General features: G+C 33.0%; 1 protein-coding gene and 1 long non-coding RNA gene across 4 annotated transcripts; one reads left to right on the top strand and one right to left on the bottom strand.

Annotated features, from left to right (window-relative positions):
- Window positions 1-319: 319 nt before the first annotated feature.
- On the bottom strand, window positions 320-6,710 carry LOC101249929 (phytochrome-associated serine/threonine-protein phosphatase 3-like). Its single transcript, NM_001328547.1, has 10 exons — window positions 6,299-6,710; window positions 4,412-4,558; window positions 4,236-4,303; window positions 3,695-3,752; window positions 2,373-2,483; window positions 2,242-2,292; window positions 1,856-1,999; window positions 1,689-1,784; window positions 1,516-1,587; window positions 320-735 (listed from the first exon to the last, which is right to left on the bottom strand). Exons 1-10 carry the CDS (start codon window positions 6,377-6,379, stop codon window positions 652-654), a joined length of 912 nt encoding a protein of 303 aa, NP_001315476.1. The 5' UTR covers window positions 6,380-6,710; the 3' UTR covers window positions 320-651.
- Window positions 6,711-12,793: 6,083 nt separating this feature from the next.
- Window positions 12,794-15,733, top strand: LOC101250225 (uncharacterized). 3 transcript variants are annotated; one of them, XR_011221516.1, is made up of 5 exons: window positions 12,794-12,973; window positions 13,072-13,142; window positions 14,432-14,519; window positions 14,636-14,703; window positions 15,275-15,733. It is a non-coding gene; the product is annotated as an uncharacterized lncRNA (long non-coding RNA). The 3 variants fall into 3 exon arrangements; XR_011221515.1 differs by having other exon boundaries at window positions 14,617-14,703; XR_011221514.1 differs by having other exon boundaries at window positions 14,432-14,558.
- Window positions 15,734-15,899: the final 166 nt, after the last annotated feature.

Raw genomic sequence — 15,899 nt, 5'->3', positions numbered from 1 at the left:
CTGCTGGAAGTTGTAGTTAACAAATGGTGATTCAATTAATGAGACGAGAAGTTCCTTACGTACTCCTTGCTTCCATGAATGGTGGAAAGGAGCATACGGGAACTGAAGAGTGAAGATCAACAGTAATTACGATGATAAATAATCGTGAAATGTTGCTGCACAAACAACAATTAATGGGATTTTGGTACAGTGAAGCTGAAAGGTGTGAACTAATTTGTGGAAAAAACTAAAGTCCCCTTCTGGGAGGGCAAAACAAATGCCAATTTCGTGAGTGTACCACCAACTTCTAATACTGCGCTTTTGAAAGTAAATGGACCCATTTTTCAAGGAAAGTGTACTCTAGCATTGCAAGAAGAAATCTAACATCTCGTAATCTGATTTGAGGTAGAGTTCAAACTATGACACAGGTAAGAATAATTATGGAACAGATGGGAACAAACATGAAAAGGCCATTGTGAATACATAGCACAAACTATTCGAAAGCAGGATCAGCCCAACAAGCTAGGTATGTATCGCCATCTTATGAGAGAGAAGCAAGCCACACAGCAATCTGGTTCCCGCCAAGTAGATAGTTTCCGCTTCAATTTCCCTCTAACAAGGGACAGCACAGAGTGCAGAAATAATATCAATCAACAAAAGGCAAGTACGCACTCATAAGAAATAAGGTACTCCTGTCCTGGGTCCTCGCATCTGGTTGTTTTCTTCAGTTTCAGTGAAGAACTTCACCTCTCTCTCCTGATAAAACAGAACAAAAATAAGAATAAGAAAGATTCTATCAAACACAGCAAAAATTCCATTATAAAAAAAGTTGTCAGGAAAACATAAATAAACAGATAGATATAAAGATATGCAACGCTAACACTAGACGTTCCAAAAGCTGGAGTTCAGATCATAGAACAACTGCCAGTGGAGAATGCTCTAAAGAGAAACTACCTAAAACGTTCCATGTTCTCTCCATCTTCCTTACCACATAGCTAAGCCAGTACAACCTATGCAATTACACTCCATGTTTCTAGTGTATAGTTGTAAACAAATCTTATCAAAATCTTCTAATACTAATACTAGTCACCAAGAGAGAGCACTAAAGCAGCTCCACAAGGAACTTTATCAAAGGAAAGGTCGGCATCAGAATCTCGCATCACATTTCCAACCCTTTATACTGGAACGTGATACTTCCTAGATCATTAAGAAATTTTGATATAAGTATTTCAGCACTCCTTTGACACATTTCCATCAATAATTTTCTGATAAGAAACAAGGTTAGTAATGAAGTCCTAGGATGAACACCCTTCTATGATCCAACTACAATAGGCAAACTTCAATTTAACCTAACGTAACACATACCATGTTGAATCATGAAATGCAAGATCAATTTTAAAAAAATAGGTACTCATCACTTTGAAGTACAACGATCGTCAGAATACACAATCAAACAGAAAGGGCATTACTATGTAATCCCTTAATTTTAGAAAGGCTAACTAGAAGTTGAATAAGCATTGAAAAGAGCAAAAGTACCATATTCTCATTGAAGCTCAATATTGAAGCAACATTTCCACAGCGATAACAGTAGTTGGGAGCAGACCAAACCTTCGCATTCAAAGGAAACGGGTCACATTAATTATACTTACTACATGTTAAAAAGAATGTATGTTCAACATGCCATAAACAATTTATTACTCAGTACTCACAGTAACGAGTCCTTTGTCCTGGAACATGTACTTCAGACCTTCCTGGACAAGTTGATGAGCCCGACAAACTAGATCCAACTTATTGATGTGATTAAACTGCAAGCATGGCATGAGAACATTGTTAGAAAAGGAAATATAGCAATATCTAACATCTTTAACCCACTTACCTCAGTGGTAACCCTGGATCCAAACAGCCAACCTGCTCCTCGAGGACTTACTGCCCATGTTTCAATCTCTTCAGGATCACTCCACATAAGATCACAAAAAGGCCCTTCATGCGGAATTTCACAATTACGATCAATGACCCTGATCTGCATGTCATAAACAAAAAGAAGCTATATCAGTTCCTTGATTGTTTGTTTTTTGGTTAACCGATAAATCTGTTGTTTCTAGATTCAAAACTCAGTGGATAACCAAGAATCAATATTAGTTCTTTATGATCCCGCATATTAATTCCATCGCCTAAGTCAAGATATATCACATCAATACACTTGAACAATCTGAAACTTGTTACAGTAAAAAAACAAAACACGTCAACATTCAAGTCAGCTACCTGATCAATAGTCCTAACATCCGGAGAAAGGCCACCATGGACACATAGTACCTGAATTGGAACACAGGCGGATTAATATATGAAAGATATGGCCAAACAATTATTATCTTATCAAGAGTACCAGAACATACTGTTCCATCTATAATTGCCGAGAGAGTCAGATAGTCAAATACGTCAGTGCAATACCGCCAAGCATTTGCATTTCCATACTTCCTTTGGCATTCATCATAGAATCCATAGACCTATTAAAAACAGGTAGAAAGTAAATATCAGAAATAACATGTCTAGGAGGTGTGATCTTTTGCATGCCATGCATAAATCCATCCCATAGAAGCAAATCTTCAAAGAACTCTAAGTGTGGACAGAACAAAATCAAAGGTATCAACTTAAAATAAGAGCAGCAGCAACAACAATAAAAGTAATAAGCAAATACTGAATAAAACTCAAGTTACAAAGTAAGCTTCCTCCAGAATGCATCAACATTAGCTGCACCAAGCTCAAAGGCTACTCCAGTTAGGCCTTTGCAACACAGTCATCATGAGTCGCCTTACTGATATTTCAAGGCTAGAACCCATAAATACAATGAGCATAGAATGCAACAACAGTAATCATTAAGAATACAAGAGAGTATTAAACATTGTCCAAGCGTGAGTTCAAAAAAAAGAAACCCTCACAGAGAGTAACGGCCAGCTCAATTTTCTCTCTATCATTTTTTTATAACTGAGAAGTACAATGTATTAGATGGCCCAACTCCTATCGACCCACAAGTTTGAAACTCAGCAGAGTATGGCCCCACCCTCTTCTTCTTTTATTTATCAGGTGTGTATGGTCCCACCCCTTTATTTTGCCTCCACTTAAATACCAAACTTCCATCAGCAGCAGCAGGGTTCAAACTCACCCTACCAACACATCCCCTTATACCCTTATCACTAATACAGATCAAAGGCCTTGGGGGACTTCTTTCTTTTTTTTGGGGTAAGGTAAGGTAGATTATTGATATAATGGTACCAAGCTGGTACTAGCATAAATTAAGGAAGTCGGGTCGCAGTCTACTTTCTGTATTACATCATTAGAGAATCCAAGAATTCCAAAAGTTGAGCTGGACACTCTAGCAAAACGCTCTTAAGCCAGAAACGCAAATTAGGTATAAAATTGTACTTCAAAACAGAAGAATCTTGTTTTTTCCCAATAACAAGTCAAACTCCCAATGGCCTTGGGAGCCATACTGCCAATTTTAGATCTGCTGTCTGCAGATTTAGTCAGACAACCCAATGACAGCAACAGAACAATTGCTTCTTTAAGAAGAAAAAGGAACAAGTATTTTTTAAATTTGGGGAGGGGTCAAGAATGGCTTCAAAAAAATTGTTATAATAAAGAATCCCAAGCGCATCTATGGTACTTACGTCAAACACACACTTCTTAAATAGCTATATCTAAGCATAACATCTAATACCTGAGTTAGCTGCCTGCTTTCATGGTTCCCGCGTAAAAGTGTAATGTTTGCTGGATATCTGGTAGCAAATTAAAAACAAAAGGTAGATAAATAAGAACCAATGCCCTATCACCTTTCAATAGACTAGCAGGAAAATCAACAGCGGCCAGTGCCATACAAAATTCAAATTTGCTCAACTGAGGCAAAGAAGATAATATGAGTCAATCGTTGAAGATGAAAATACTGGGTAAAGTGGAAGACAGAGAACAAGAGAAGGGGAACCATCATAAAATATAGGCAAAAACATGAATATTATAAAAGCTCAATGCTTCCCATGATCATCAAATTGATTTGAAAAAGAAAACAGTACCTACGGTAATTTTATTTAAAAGATAATAGAACGTTTATCAAAATATATGTGTCCACAGCACAAAGTTCACAGTGCAATTAACAATTTTATCAACCTAATGATTCCTCATGAGACAGTAAGGAATAAGCAATAAAACCATTTTCCTAAAGTAGACAGGTGATGCAAATTCTATATAAATATTTCTTACCATACCTTGCTTTAAGGAGCAATAAAATTGTGAAAACTTCGAGACTATTGTATCCACGATCAACAAAATCTCCCTGTCCAAATATGAGAGATGGGTGAACTAGAATCCTGGCATAAATTTTTTCAAAAGATAATCCGTAACCGTCCATCTATGGACGAGGAATAAACCATATGAATTTTACCATAAAGATGTAATTTGTCTCTGGCACATGACCACCAGTGTGGAAAAGTTTCATTAGATCATGAAATTGGCCGTGTATATCCCCACAAACAGTAACTGGACTATTAACTGGTTGCACATTTGACTCCTCAATTAAAATCTCCTTAACCTGTGAAAAAGTGTCACATGTTATAGACACAAATGAAATACAATGCATGCTCTCAAGTAAAATTAGATGTGATACTGAAGTGCAAGGCTGTAAACATAATTGAACAAATGCAAAAAGAACTATCTGCCTACTACAACCCATAACCCCAATGACTATTGTTAATGTGATTGGTGTGCAGGAAGAAGATACCAATCTAATGCACCATCAGTATCATGTGCCACAAGCAATCAAACACTTCTCTCTGAGTGATGTCTATAGAAGAAGCAATTTAGACCTCCACTTATTTGCGTAATGACTCATACTTCAGGTAGTCATTCTTGTTATTCTTGACTCTCAATCATGCATGTCAAAAGAAGACAAGCTCTTGTTATGCTGGATTGATTAATAGTACCACAGGAAGTGAAATGATACACGAAACAATCATGGAATTATACGAGAAGGAACTTACCTCACAAATATAACCACCTAATCAAAATAAATAAGACAAAAACTATAACTGAGGAACTCTAATATACATCCACCCAACAAATATAAGCAAATGCCTCCCCTATATTTCCATTTCCTCCCATCTCAAAAGCATTCTATTGATCTGTAAACCTTCATAACAGGCTTTGTCTTGGCAAGGCCAGGGAATAAACCCAATAGTCATATAGCTGAATTGTATGTGTTAAGCGTGACCAAATATTGTCACATTATCTAAATTTGTAGGCTAATGGATGGCATGGAAGCATGAATAAAGGCTTGAGTTTACTAATAGCTTGAATAATCAAAGATCTCAGGTTGCAATAATCTTTGTTAGAAGCAACTACTTGAAAGGAAGGGCGGTCCTGCAGCAATACTATGTAGGTCACAATGGGTTCTTGTTACAAACTAATTATGCTTTATAGCCTATTCATCGCTTATTTTGTACTTCCAATTAGTGCCTATGAAACTTTTTCCTTCTGAATACCACTTTGCCACTATTACTGCCCCACCCACCCACCGTCATGTTTATCAACCTTGAAATTTGATCAAATGCCATGAAGTATGCAAAGGAAAGGGCAATTGACAAACCAACATGAAGTTTTTACTGGGTAAACCTACCGATTCCTATGAGGTTAAATGAGTTTTGTTCTTTTGAAATTAATGGGGAACATATCTTGTTAACATGCAAATCCGATCCCTATAAAATAAGTCCACTAGATGGAGATATGAGAAAAACAAGAGCAGTTGGTACATATTATTATGGTTAGATTTCTAAGAGAAATTTTCCGGATCACAAAAAACAGTCTCTAAATCAAGCTCCAAAAGAAAACACTTGCAGTACACGTAAGAAAATCATTAACTTCCTCAAGTGAAAATGAGACTAATCTGCTGAATGTGCATAAATATTCCCCATTGACATTCCTCCCTTCCACACAAGCCTATAAACGAAAAACAAAATCAACAATATCTACAAGCTAACTCCCCCCCCCCCCGCTCTCCTCCCAAAAGAAACAGCTTTCCCAAAAGTAATGAGCCAAATAGAAAAATCAATATAACCTTTACTATTACTAGAATTTATGATTATTTTGTTTTAGTAAACAGCTTGATAGACATGTGTCAACAAATAACACAATCAACCTTTCAAACCTTACCTATTTAAGCTCAGCGACAGGAATCTTCTACATCTATTTCTTCACTATTCCGACAAATTTCATTACAAAACTGGAAAATACTTGTAGATGTGAGAAAAAAAAAGGATAAAAGTATTAAACATACGTATTCACAGAGGAGCTGAAGCTCGTCCTCCGCCAGATGCTGTCCCTCTTTAACCTTCGTTATCCACTGGTCCAAATCCATCGCCCTTCTTCTAAATCTAGTGTTCCTTCTTCGTTGCAATTAAACCTACCAGTTGTATAGAAATGTACGGATTTATCTGAAGGGTAATGTAGAAGAGCCGATTGATTCAGCTGCCGTTTCCGATGAATTGATGCCGGAAAGTCGCTCGATCGGATACTGCCCAAAACCCCAATCGGAGAAAACAGAGTTTCCGATCCCTTCGGATGGAGTGAATTTTGAAACCCTGGCCAAGTGAGACTTTACGTACAGTGGTATTTTGGCCAGAAATTGATTGGACTATTTTACCCTTTCATCCCTAGCTCACATTTTTGGCAACCCCCACGAGTGCGATTAGTTGTTTTTTACTTGTGGCCAAAATATAAAGAGACTATTATTTTCCTCTTTGGGGTAACTATTAATGTAGAAGATATGCATTTGAAAAGTTTCATTTTAGGGTAAAGTATTTCATATAGTTATTAAAGTTGGTGTATTAAGACTTTTTTGTTTTTAATTCATATATTTTGAATCATAATTTTATTTATCTATTAATTTTAAAATGTATGTTATTAAAGATAGGATTCAAATCATAATTTTATTTATTAATTTTGAAATATATGTTATTAAAGATAGGAGTCGAGATAATTTGTATATATTATATAAAAAGATAAATAAAAATATAGTTAATCAACGTTTTTGACATATATTATACTTATCAAAGTTAGTTTCGAACCTGCTTTTCAATCTAATATTTTAAAACTGAAAATCTAATTAAAAAGGGATTGTCATCATCTCACTGCAACCTTGAGTGGGGTAATAAAAACATATACTTTTTATTACATTATATTACTAGAATTTAAATCTCAATGAATTTAGCACTATCAATTTTCTTTATAAATTATACTTTTTTAAGTATTAATTATGGTAAATTAGTAGTCACTAACCACCATTACCGAACAATCATTTATAATCATCTATATTAACCTTATATTACTATAACAACCATAAAATATAGTACTAATAGTTAATCATTACTATTAGCTATTTAATTATCCTTTACAAATATTAGACACTAGGGAATTTGGCTGCGCTTCGCGCAGTCTTTAAAATAAATATTAAAGGATTACTTTTTTTAATTAATTCTATAGCTCTCTTTATTTTCAAACGTAATATTATCACTTTATTTTTTTTTACTTATATATTAATTATGAATATCGTTTTGAGATGACGATTGAAATGAAACTTAACAAATTTAACATCTATAATCTATTAAATGAGGGATAGTACATTATTAATCAATATGTCAAATGTCAATATATATTTTCTTAGTAATTTTTTTGTTTGGACATGTAGTTAATATGTCACTTTCTACATTTTATTAGAATATCAATGAGTTTGAATCTTTATATTACAACATATACTCCGATGTAATTTTTTTCTTGAGTACATAAGAATTATATTATAAATAACTGAAAAAATACTAATAAAATACATCTACACGTCTTGTTATCCTTTTTCATATTGATATGATAAAACTCATTTGAATATTTCATTTTTCAATCGTTTTTGTTCCTTTTTCAAATATACTATTTAAATTTGTATGATTTTTGCATGAATCACATCTATTGGTATTTTAGATTCTTTAGCTGCACCTATATCAAAGATAATTGTTATCATTTGTCAAATTTGTTTTTTAAGGATGTTATCCAAAATGTTACGCTATTATTAAATTTCAATATAATCAACCTCGAATGAGAATATGTTTTTTCAAAAAAATTATTAACTCGTTTACTTATTTTAATCTATATCTTTTATATTAAATATAAAGATAAAAGATTCATATAAACTACATAAAAATATTTGATAGATAATAAACATCTTCACATATTATGTGTATAGAATAATAAAATTCAAAAGTTAATTAAATTGAATACTCTGATAATATGTTTCATTTCAAATATATTTCTTGCATTCTCAGATCAATGATTGCACCTCTTTCTATATAAAATTAATACATGAACACCCTAAGATATATATTCATTACTTAGTATATTAAATGTCACGACCCAAAACCGGGCCGCGACTGGCACCCACACTTACCCTCCTATGTGAGCGAACCAACCAATCTAAACCTTAACATTTCAATATAATATCAACAGAAAGTAATGCGGAAGACTTAAACTCATTAATAAAATCAATTCAATAACTATTATTATCCCCAAAATCTGGAAGTCATCACCACAAGAACATCTATGATCAAATTACTAAACTAAGAGTATTCTAATAAGCTAAAAATACATAAAAGCTAGTCCATGCCGGAACTTCAAGGCATCAAGACATGAGGAAGAAGATCCAGTCCAAGCTAGAAACATTAGCTCACCCTGAAGATCCAATGTGACGAAGACTGGCTAGAGTTACTGTTGAGTCGAAGATGACGGCACGTTTGCTGCACTCCACAATTAAACAAGAAGAAAACAATAAAAGTAGGGGTCAGTACAAAACACGGGTACTGAGTAAATATCATCGGCCAATTCAAAATAGATAACAATATATACTAAGTAATATCATAAAATCAACTATGATACTCAACATGTAGCAACAACAAGTACTATATCATTAACAATTACCGTCAAGTTCACACATGAGAACTCAAGCCTCAATATCATACTCATTTGGGAATTATGTTCATTAGATTGAGTATATTAACATCTTTCAAGATTCATTATCTTTATTTCTCTTGTGTCGGTACGTGACACTCCGCTCCCTCATATTCATTAATCCTCTTATGTCGGTACGTGACACTCTGATCCCCTACTACTATGTGTCGGAACGTGACACTCCGATCCCCTAAATCTACGTGTCGGTTCGTGACACCCGATCCCCTAAATCTACGTGTCGGTTCGTGACACCCGATCCCCTAAATCTACGTGTCGGTTCGTGACACCCGATCCCCTAAATCTACGTGTCGGTTCGTGACACCCGATTCCCTAAATCTACGTGTCGGTTCGTGACGGTCCGTCCTGCTATTCCGTTACGAAGTTCAGAGAGTCGATTTTCAGTACCCAATTTCAGATTTTCTAAGTGTTTTGAAACGAGACCCTGCGACGGTCCGTCGTGCCCATGACGGTCCGTCGTGGGGTCCGTCACCTCAGCCTGTTTTTTCAGAAATAAAATCTGCTGCTAAAAACGACTAAACAGGTCGTTACAATAGATACCAATTTACCGATCGTTCGTCCCCGAACGATCACAAGAAGGAAAACAAGGGCGAAAAGGAGTACCTGAATCTGTAAACAGATGTGGGTATCTTTCTCGCATATCTGCCTCCTTCTCCCAAGTGGCTTCTTCAACGGGTTGATTCTTCCATTGAACTTTGATGGATGCAATCTCCCTTGATCTCAACTTGCGAATTTCTCTATCTAGAATGGCAACAGACTCCTCCTCATAAGACAAATTCTCATCAAGTAAAACTGAATCCCAACGGATAATGTAGTTTCCATCCCCATGGTATCTTTTCAACATAGACACATGGAATACCGGATGCACTCCGGACAGCCCTGGAGGCAAGGCTAACTCATAAGCCACCTCCTCTACTCGCAAGTACTTCAAATGGACCAATAATTTTTTGAACAAATTTGAAGAAAACATAAATGATACTACTTATTGCCATAAGAAATACCATAAAAAGAGATATATTTCAACATTTAATATATATTATTAAAATTATCAAAATATTGTTTGAACATAGGTGAGTTTTTATCATATTATAGACAAAATTACAATAACTAATTTGTATCTAACAAAGGTACATACTTGTGACAATAAAAAATTCATAAAACTTCAAACATAATAAAATTCATGAAAAAAAACATAATACACACATATTTTTATGACTTTAATCATAAGAACATAGTGAAAAGAATAATATAAATTAATGTAGAAATTTAAAACTCTTATCGACACTATTTTCGACAAACTAATCAACAATCAAGAGTCTTCTTCACCGAGTCAAGCATAAGAATTTGATAATAATAATAATAATAATAATAATAATAATAATAGCAAAACACTACTTCAAATATGAAGTGAAAAGAATGGTCATGAGTAGAAATAATGAAAACTCAATCCAAAGAAATTAAATGAAAAGAACACACATCTTCCTTAACCTTAATCACAAGAAAATAAATGAAAAATAGAAATATAGATCGATGCACAGTTTTTTTGAACTTTTGTCCAACATCCTTTTTAACAGACTAATCAACATTTAAAAGTCTTCTTCATCGAGTTATGCTAAAAGATGAATGTGATCCTATAATAATAATAATATTTATAAATATTAACAATGAAATAAAAAAAATAATCTTGAGTTACATGGAGAGAACACACAACACATCTATCTTTCTTAGTTTTTTATGACCTTAATCATAAGAAAATACATAAAAATAATAATGTATAATCAATGCACAATTTTTGTTACTCTTATCCGACATTCCTTTTGGCAAACTAACATCCAAGAGTCTTCTTCGTTGAGTTATGCCACAAAATAAATTCGATCCTACAATAATATAAAGATTAACAATGAAATAAGAAAAAATCTTGATTTACATGGAGAGAACAAACAACACACATTTTCCTTAGGACCTTAATCATAAGAAAACATATGAAAGTAATAATGCATAATCAATGCACAATTTTTGTTACTCTTATCCAACATCCCTTTTGACAAACTAATTAACATTCAAAAACCTTTTTTATCAAGTTATGCCACAAGATAAATTCGATCCGATAATAATATAAAGATTAACAATGAAAGTTAAGAAAATCTTAATTTACATGGAGAGAACACACATTAATCACAAGAGAATACATCAAAATAGAAATACAGAATTAGTGCATATTTTTGAAACTCTTATCAAAGAGTCTTCTTCATCAACATATGTTGAATATGAATATATGATCCTATAATAATAAGATGGGATTCCCCATTCCCATAATAATATAAAGATTAACATTGAAATAAAATGAATAATTTTGAGTTGGGATCCACGGTACAAAATATTATGAATTTATAAAGGTAAAATTTGAGAATATATCATAAAGTGTCTTAAATATTGTAATTAAATACTTGGGGGTTATGAATATGAAAATTTAATATTAAAAGAGTTAATGATAGTATTAAAAGTAGAAATTTAATAGGTATAAGTTATAAATATGAAATTGTAAAAATAAATAAAAGAGGAAAAGAATAAATATAAAAACGAATAAAGGAGATGAAAGAAATAATTTTATATTATATATAACTATAACTTTTATGGATTGAATAAGTAATAAATATTTTAACAAAATCATAATGTGTTTTTAAATTGAAATAACAATAAATGTTGCCATAAAGTCTAAAGATAGCAATTCAACAAATAATTCTTTATAACAATTTCAAATTTGAGGAGTGAGTAATTTTTTAAAAAAATTGATTTAAAATCTATTTAATTTGGGTAATTAATGTGATGTATTTGGGCTGAGTTTTAAATGGGTTGGACTGCATTTTTTGGGCTATAACTGAGCAAGTAATTAGTCATAGTATTTAGTGTGATATTTTACTCATTTATATATTTGTTTTGAAATAAAAATAAAAAATAAATCAGAAAAAGATAAAAATAGATATTGACAAATGCTGACCATTGGAGTGCGCCACATTAGCGGATCAAGATTCATATATATATATATATATATATATATATATATATATATATATATATAGATTATTAATTTTTATTATCAATTACCATGATAAATTTTCAATTATGGTGTCACACATCATATTGATATGGAATTAATGAAGGGGAGGTAGGAAGGGGTCTTGGCGAGGAGTTTTGAGAGGTTTTATACGATGAATAGGAGGAAATCAAAAAAATTATAAGGAGATGTGATTAAACATGATATGATGTAATATTTGTTTATTGAATATACGACATTAAATAAGATTATAGAGGTTGTAAATTAATATAGAAGGTTAGTAGGTAATGAAACATGTTTTGCTTTCTGATAGATTTAGACTTTGCGGTGTATGTCTGTAATATTAACTTTATTCTTGTAGTTTCTTTGCTTTTGACATTTATCATTTGTTTATTATGTTTAGTTGTTGTACTCTTTTATTGTTGTTAGTTCATTGTCTCTATCACCTTCAAATCCCCCCACCTTATTCCTTTGTCATAATATTTTATTATATTATATGTAAATACTTTTAAGATATTGTTATATTTACTATTTATCAAACACTAAACACTAAAGAATATGTAAAATCATATTTTTCTTAGTATATATATATATTAAAAGTAAATTTTAAATCCACTTTCCATTTGTCAAAATTTAAGAGGTCTCATACAATTAACATTGGTGGTGTGAAACATATTATAAAGTTTCTTAACCCGACTGTTGATCCGCATTTAGAAAGAGGATAAATTCACAGAGAGAGAAAGAAGAAAAATACTCAATTTCGAAAAAAGCCCTAAATCAAAGCACACAATGTTGAGCTAATAATCTCTGCAATTTATAATAAACCCTCAATTGAAGCCATGGCAGGAAAAGAATTTTGAGAATACACCAATCTAACCGATCCTAAAGGTATTTTTGCATAACAAATATGTAACTGTCAGCTAATTTTTTGCTAATTGATTTGCTATTTTAGGTTTAAATTGTAAATGCAAACAAATATTTGACAGATAAGAAATTTGGTAAAGGGAAGGACAAGATAGATGGCGAGGAGGTCACTTTCCAACGCATTGTTTCCAAGGTTAGCGAATCTCGTTTCTTCAACTTTTTATGGTTGTTAAATTTATTAGAAGTGAGTGAGGTTTGCTTTCTGATTTGAATTCTGTCTGCTTTTAGCAAAATTAAATCCATAGCAACTCTTGAAAGTTGATGTTGAATTGTGTTTAGCAGCTTTAGCTATTAATCTTATTGAACCACACCTTAATTTAGAAATTTAAGTTGACATGGAGGAGACTGTTTAGTTATTTGTTTATTTTAACTCCGCAACAATTTATAATTCGAGCATAGCATATGTTTCAGTTTTTTGCATAGCATATGCTGCTTAGTTTTTCATAAACTTGATCATTTGTTATATATGATTTTTCATCGGCATAGTGAAATAAATGATATGTAAGGAAGATGTTAACAACGAATTGAAGGACTCCAGAAAAGATGGCACGATTTACGATAAAAGTAGGAGTATGTTAGAATGATCACCATGTTCTATGTTGGATGATGTGAAGTTTGTATCTTTTATTTGAGAAAAGGTGACTCAGGTTTTATATTGGTTAGGAGTAACTCTTTTGAGATAAGAATTAATGATGTTAATTTAATTAGCATCCAAGTTTTCTTACTTACACTCTGCCTTACCCCAATTACCATCATCCCCCTCCGCCACTAACTCCTCCTCTATCTCCTCTGTTACCATCTTTTCCAACCTCCTCCTTCTCCATCTCCCAACCACCTTGCCTCCACCTTCTGCAGTAAAATCAACAACCTCGATTTCATACAATTGTATTTCTCCTCTTATTCTAGCTATCAAAAGGAAAAAAATGAAGAAGTTTTCATTTTCAAATTCTGGAAGAATTGAGAAACTGACTGCATCTGCAATCAGAACATTTTGCATTTACTGCTCTTTGTATTTACTCCACTCTCCTTCCTCTTTCTGCTACTGAACGCCAAGCTACAGATTTATTTTGTGTTAATTATATAAGCAACTAGATTTAATTTGTTTTTTTTAGCAAGGGGAATGCTTGATTATTCCAAGTAAACCACTTAGAAGAGTTATGGATTGAAATAAGGAAAATATTATGGCCACCTATTAGCATTTAGATAAGACGTTTTGCAGTATATTTGGATACAGAAAGTCTTTGGGGATATGTTATAACACTATTTACTACTACTGAAAAAAAATGTTGGTCTTGAATCATTGTAAGTTCAGAAGTTCAGATATGTCAGATAAATTTGTAATCTAAAGTTATTTCAAGGTCAGGTTATATTATAAAATTTTCATCATAACATGCCTCAAGTTCTGATAACATGCCCTGACAGGGATCCTGGCTTTTCCTACTGGGTGCTTGACATGTTTAGATGCAAGAGGTTGCTGTGAAACATGGAGGTTACCTTCATGGAAGAGGCGGTATAGATTCTTGCTCACAATAATTGCTTCCTCCTTTTGGTACATTAGTTTGTCCATATAATGAAAATGTGAAATAGTTTCTTGAACCTTGTTTAAGTTATATTTTGCATCCCTAGACAACGATGACTTACTTTACCTTAAGGAACAGATGGAAGTTGACGAAGATGTGAACGCCTTCTGCAAGGTACGGAAAAATGTGCATTTCAAGCATTCAAGATATCCTTTTTTGTTTGTTCCTTCTTTGATACCTCTGGATAATAATATTGAATGGTGACGGCGAGTGCTAATTGATGTAAATTGAATTCATTTACACATAAAGTTATTAAAAAGTTAATTTGATGATTTACCCCGTCAGACTTTAGCTTTGCCAGCAGAGAGGATGCGTTGTGGCTTACGAAAGTTGGGACACATATAACTTATCCCCCAAAAAATGAAAGATATCTTCAGTTATCAAGTTGTATAACCGTTTACATTTTCTATGTGTTGCTTAACTAGTTTAAACAAAGATATTGTTGATTCTTCACCTGCATCTATTCCCCTGCCACTTCCTGTTGAGCCCAAGCCAAAAAGTGGGATCATGTACAATTGATTAATTTTACATTTTTACTTTAGACACTTTTTCTTTCATGTCTTCTCCCTCGTCTTTCTTTCTCCTAGTTTTTGTGCCCCAGTAATCGCAGGGCGAGCCATCTTTACATATTGATAATTTTTTGTATTCAAATATTCAAACTAATAAGATATATACTGGTCTACAGGCAGCAAGATTTACTAAAAAGTGTTTTAGGAGTCAAGCCTAAGAAGCCGAAAGTTTCTAGAAGGTTTGATGGGAGTAATTCCATCTCAAGTACACAAGTTATTCTTAGTATTAATTATGATTCCAATCAGGAGAAGCAGAAAGATGTCTTGCCGGCTAAACCAAATGATACTGAAAAAGAAACAAAGGTAGATAATCCGATAAAAATCTCGATAGCAGCATATGAGAGTTCAGATGATGAAGATTGATTCTGTATGGATTTGATTGATGAATGATTCTTAGATCATAGTGTTTAAATCATCAAATATCCTTAGCATTTGTAATGTGGCCATTTTGATCGAGGATCCATCGCAGAGGCCTAAATGTTGTTACCGTAAATTAGCTGACAAGTGAATATCGATAAATTGTATGTTGTAATTTTACATAGTTGAGATGTGAGGTATAATCGTTTTGCATAAAATTTGCATCTCACTATCACCCACCTCACAAGTCTCATTCACATATGTTTAATTTCACGCAACAGATTTTTAGGTTCAATTTCATTGATCACAGCTGACAGCTATAATGAATCAATTGATCTAAAAACGTCGATTTATGACAAATTCAGTGCAGCCAATTCTCTCTAG

The sequence above is a fragment of the Solanum lycopersicum genome, chromosome 6 (genome assembly GCF_036512215.1).
Source record: "Solanum lycopersicum chromosome 6, SLM_r2.1".
NCBI classification, from domain to species: domain Eukaryota; kingdom Viridiplantae; phylum Streptophyta; class Magnoliopsida; order Solanales; family Solanaceae; genus Solanum; species Solanum lycopersicum.
Note: the sequence above shows the minus strand (reverse complement) of the source record. Positions and strands in the feature narration are given on the sequence as shown.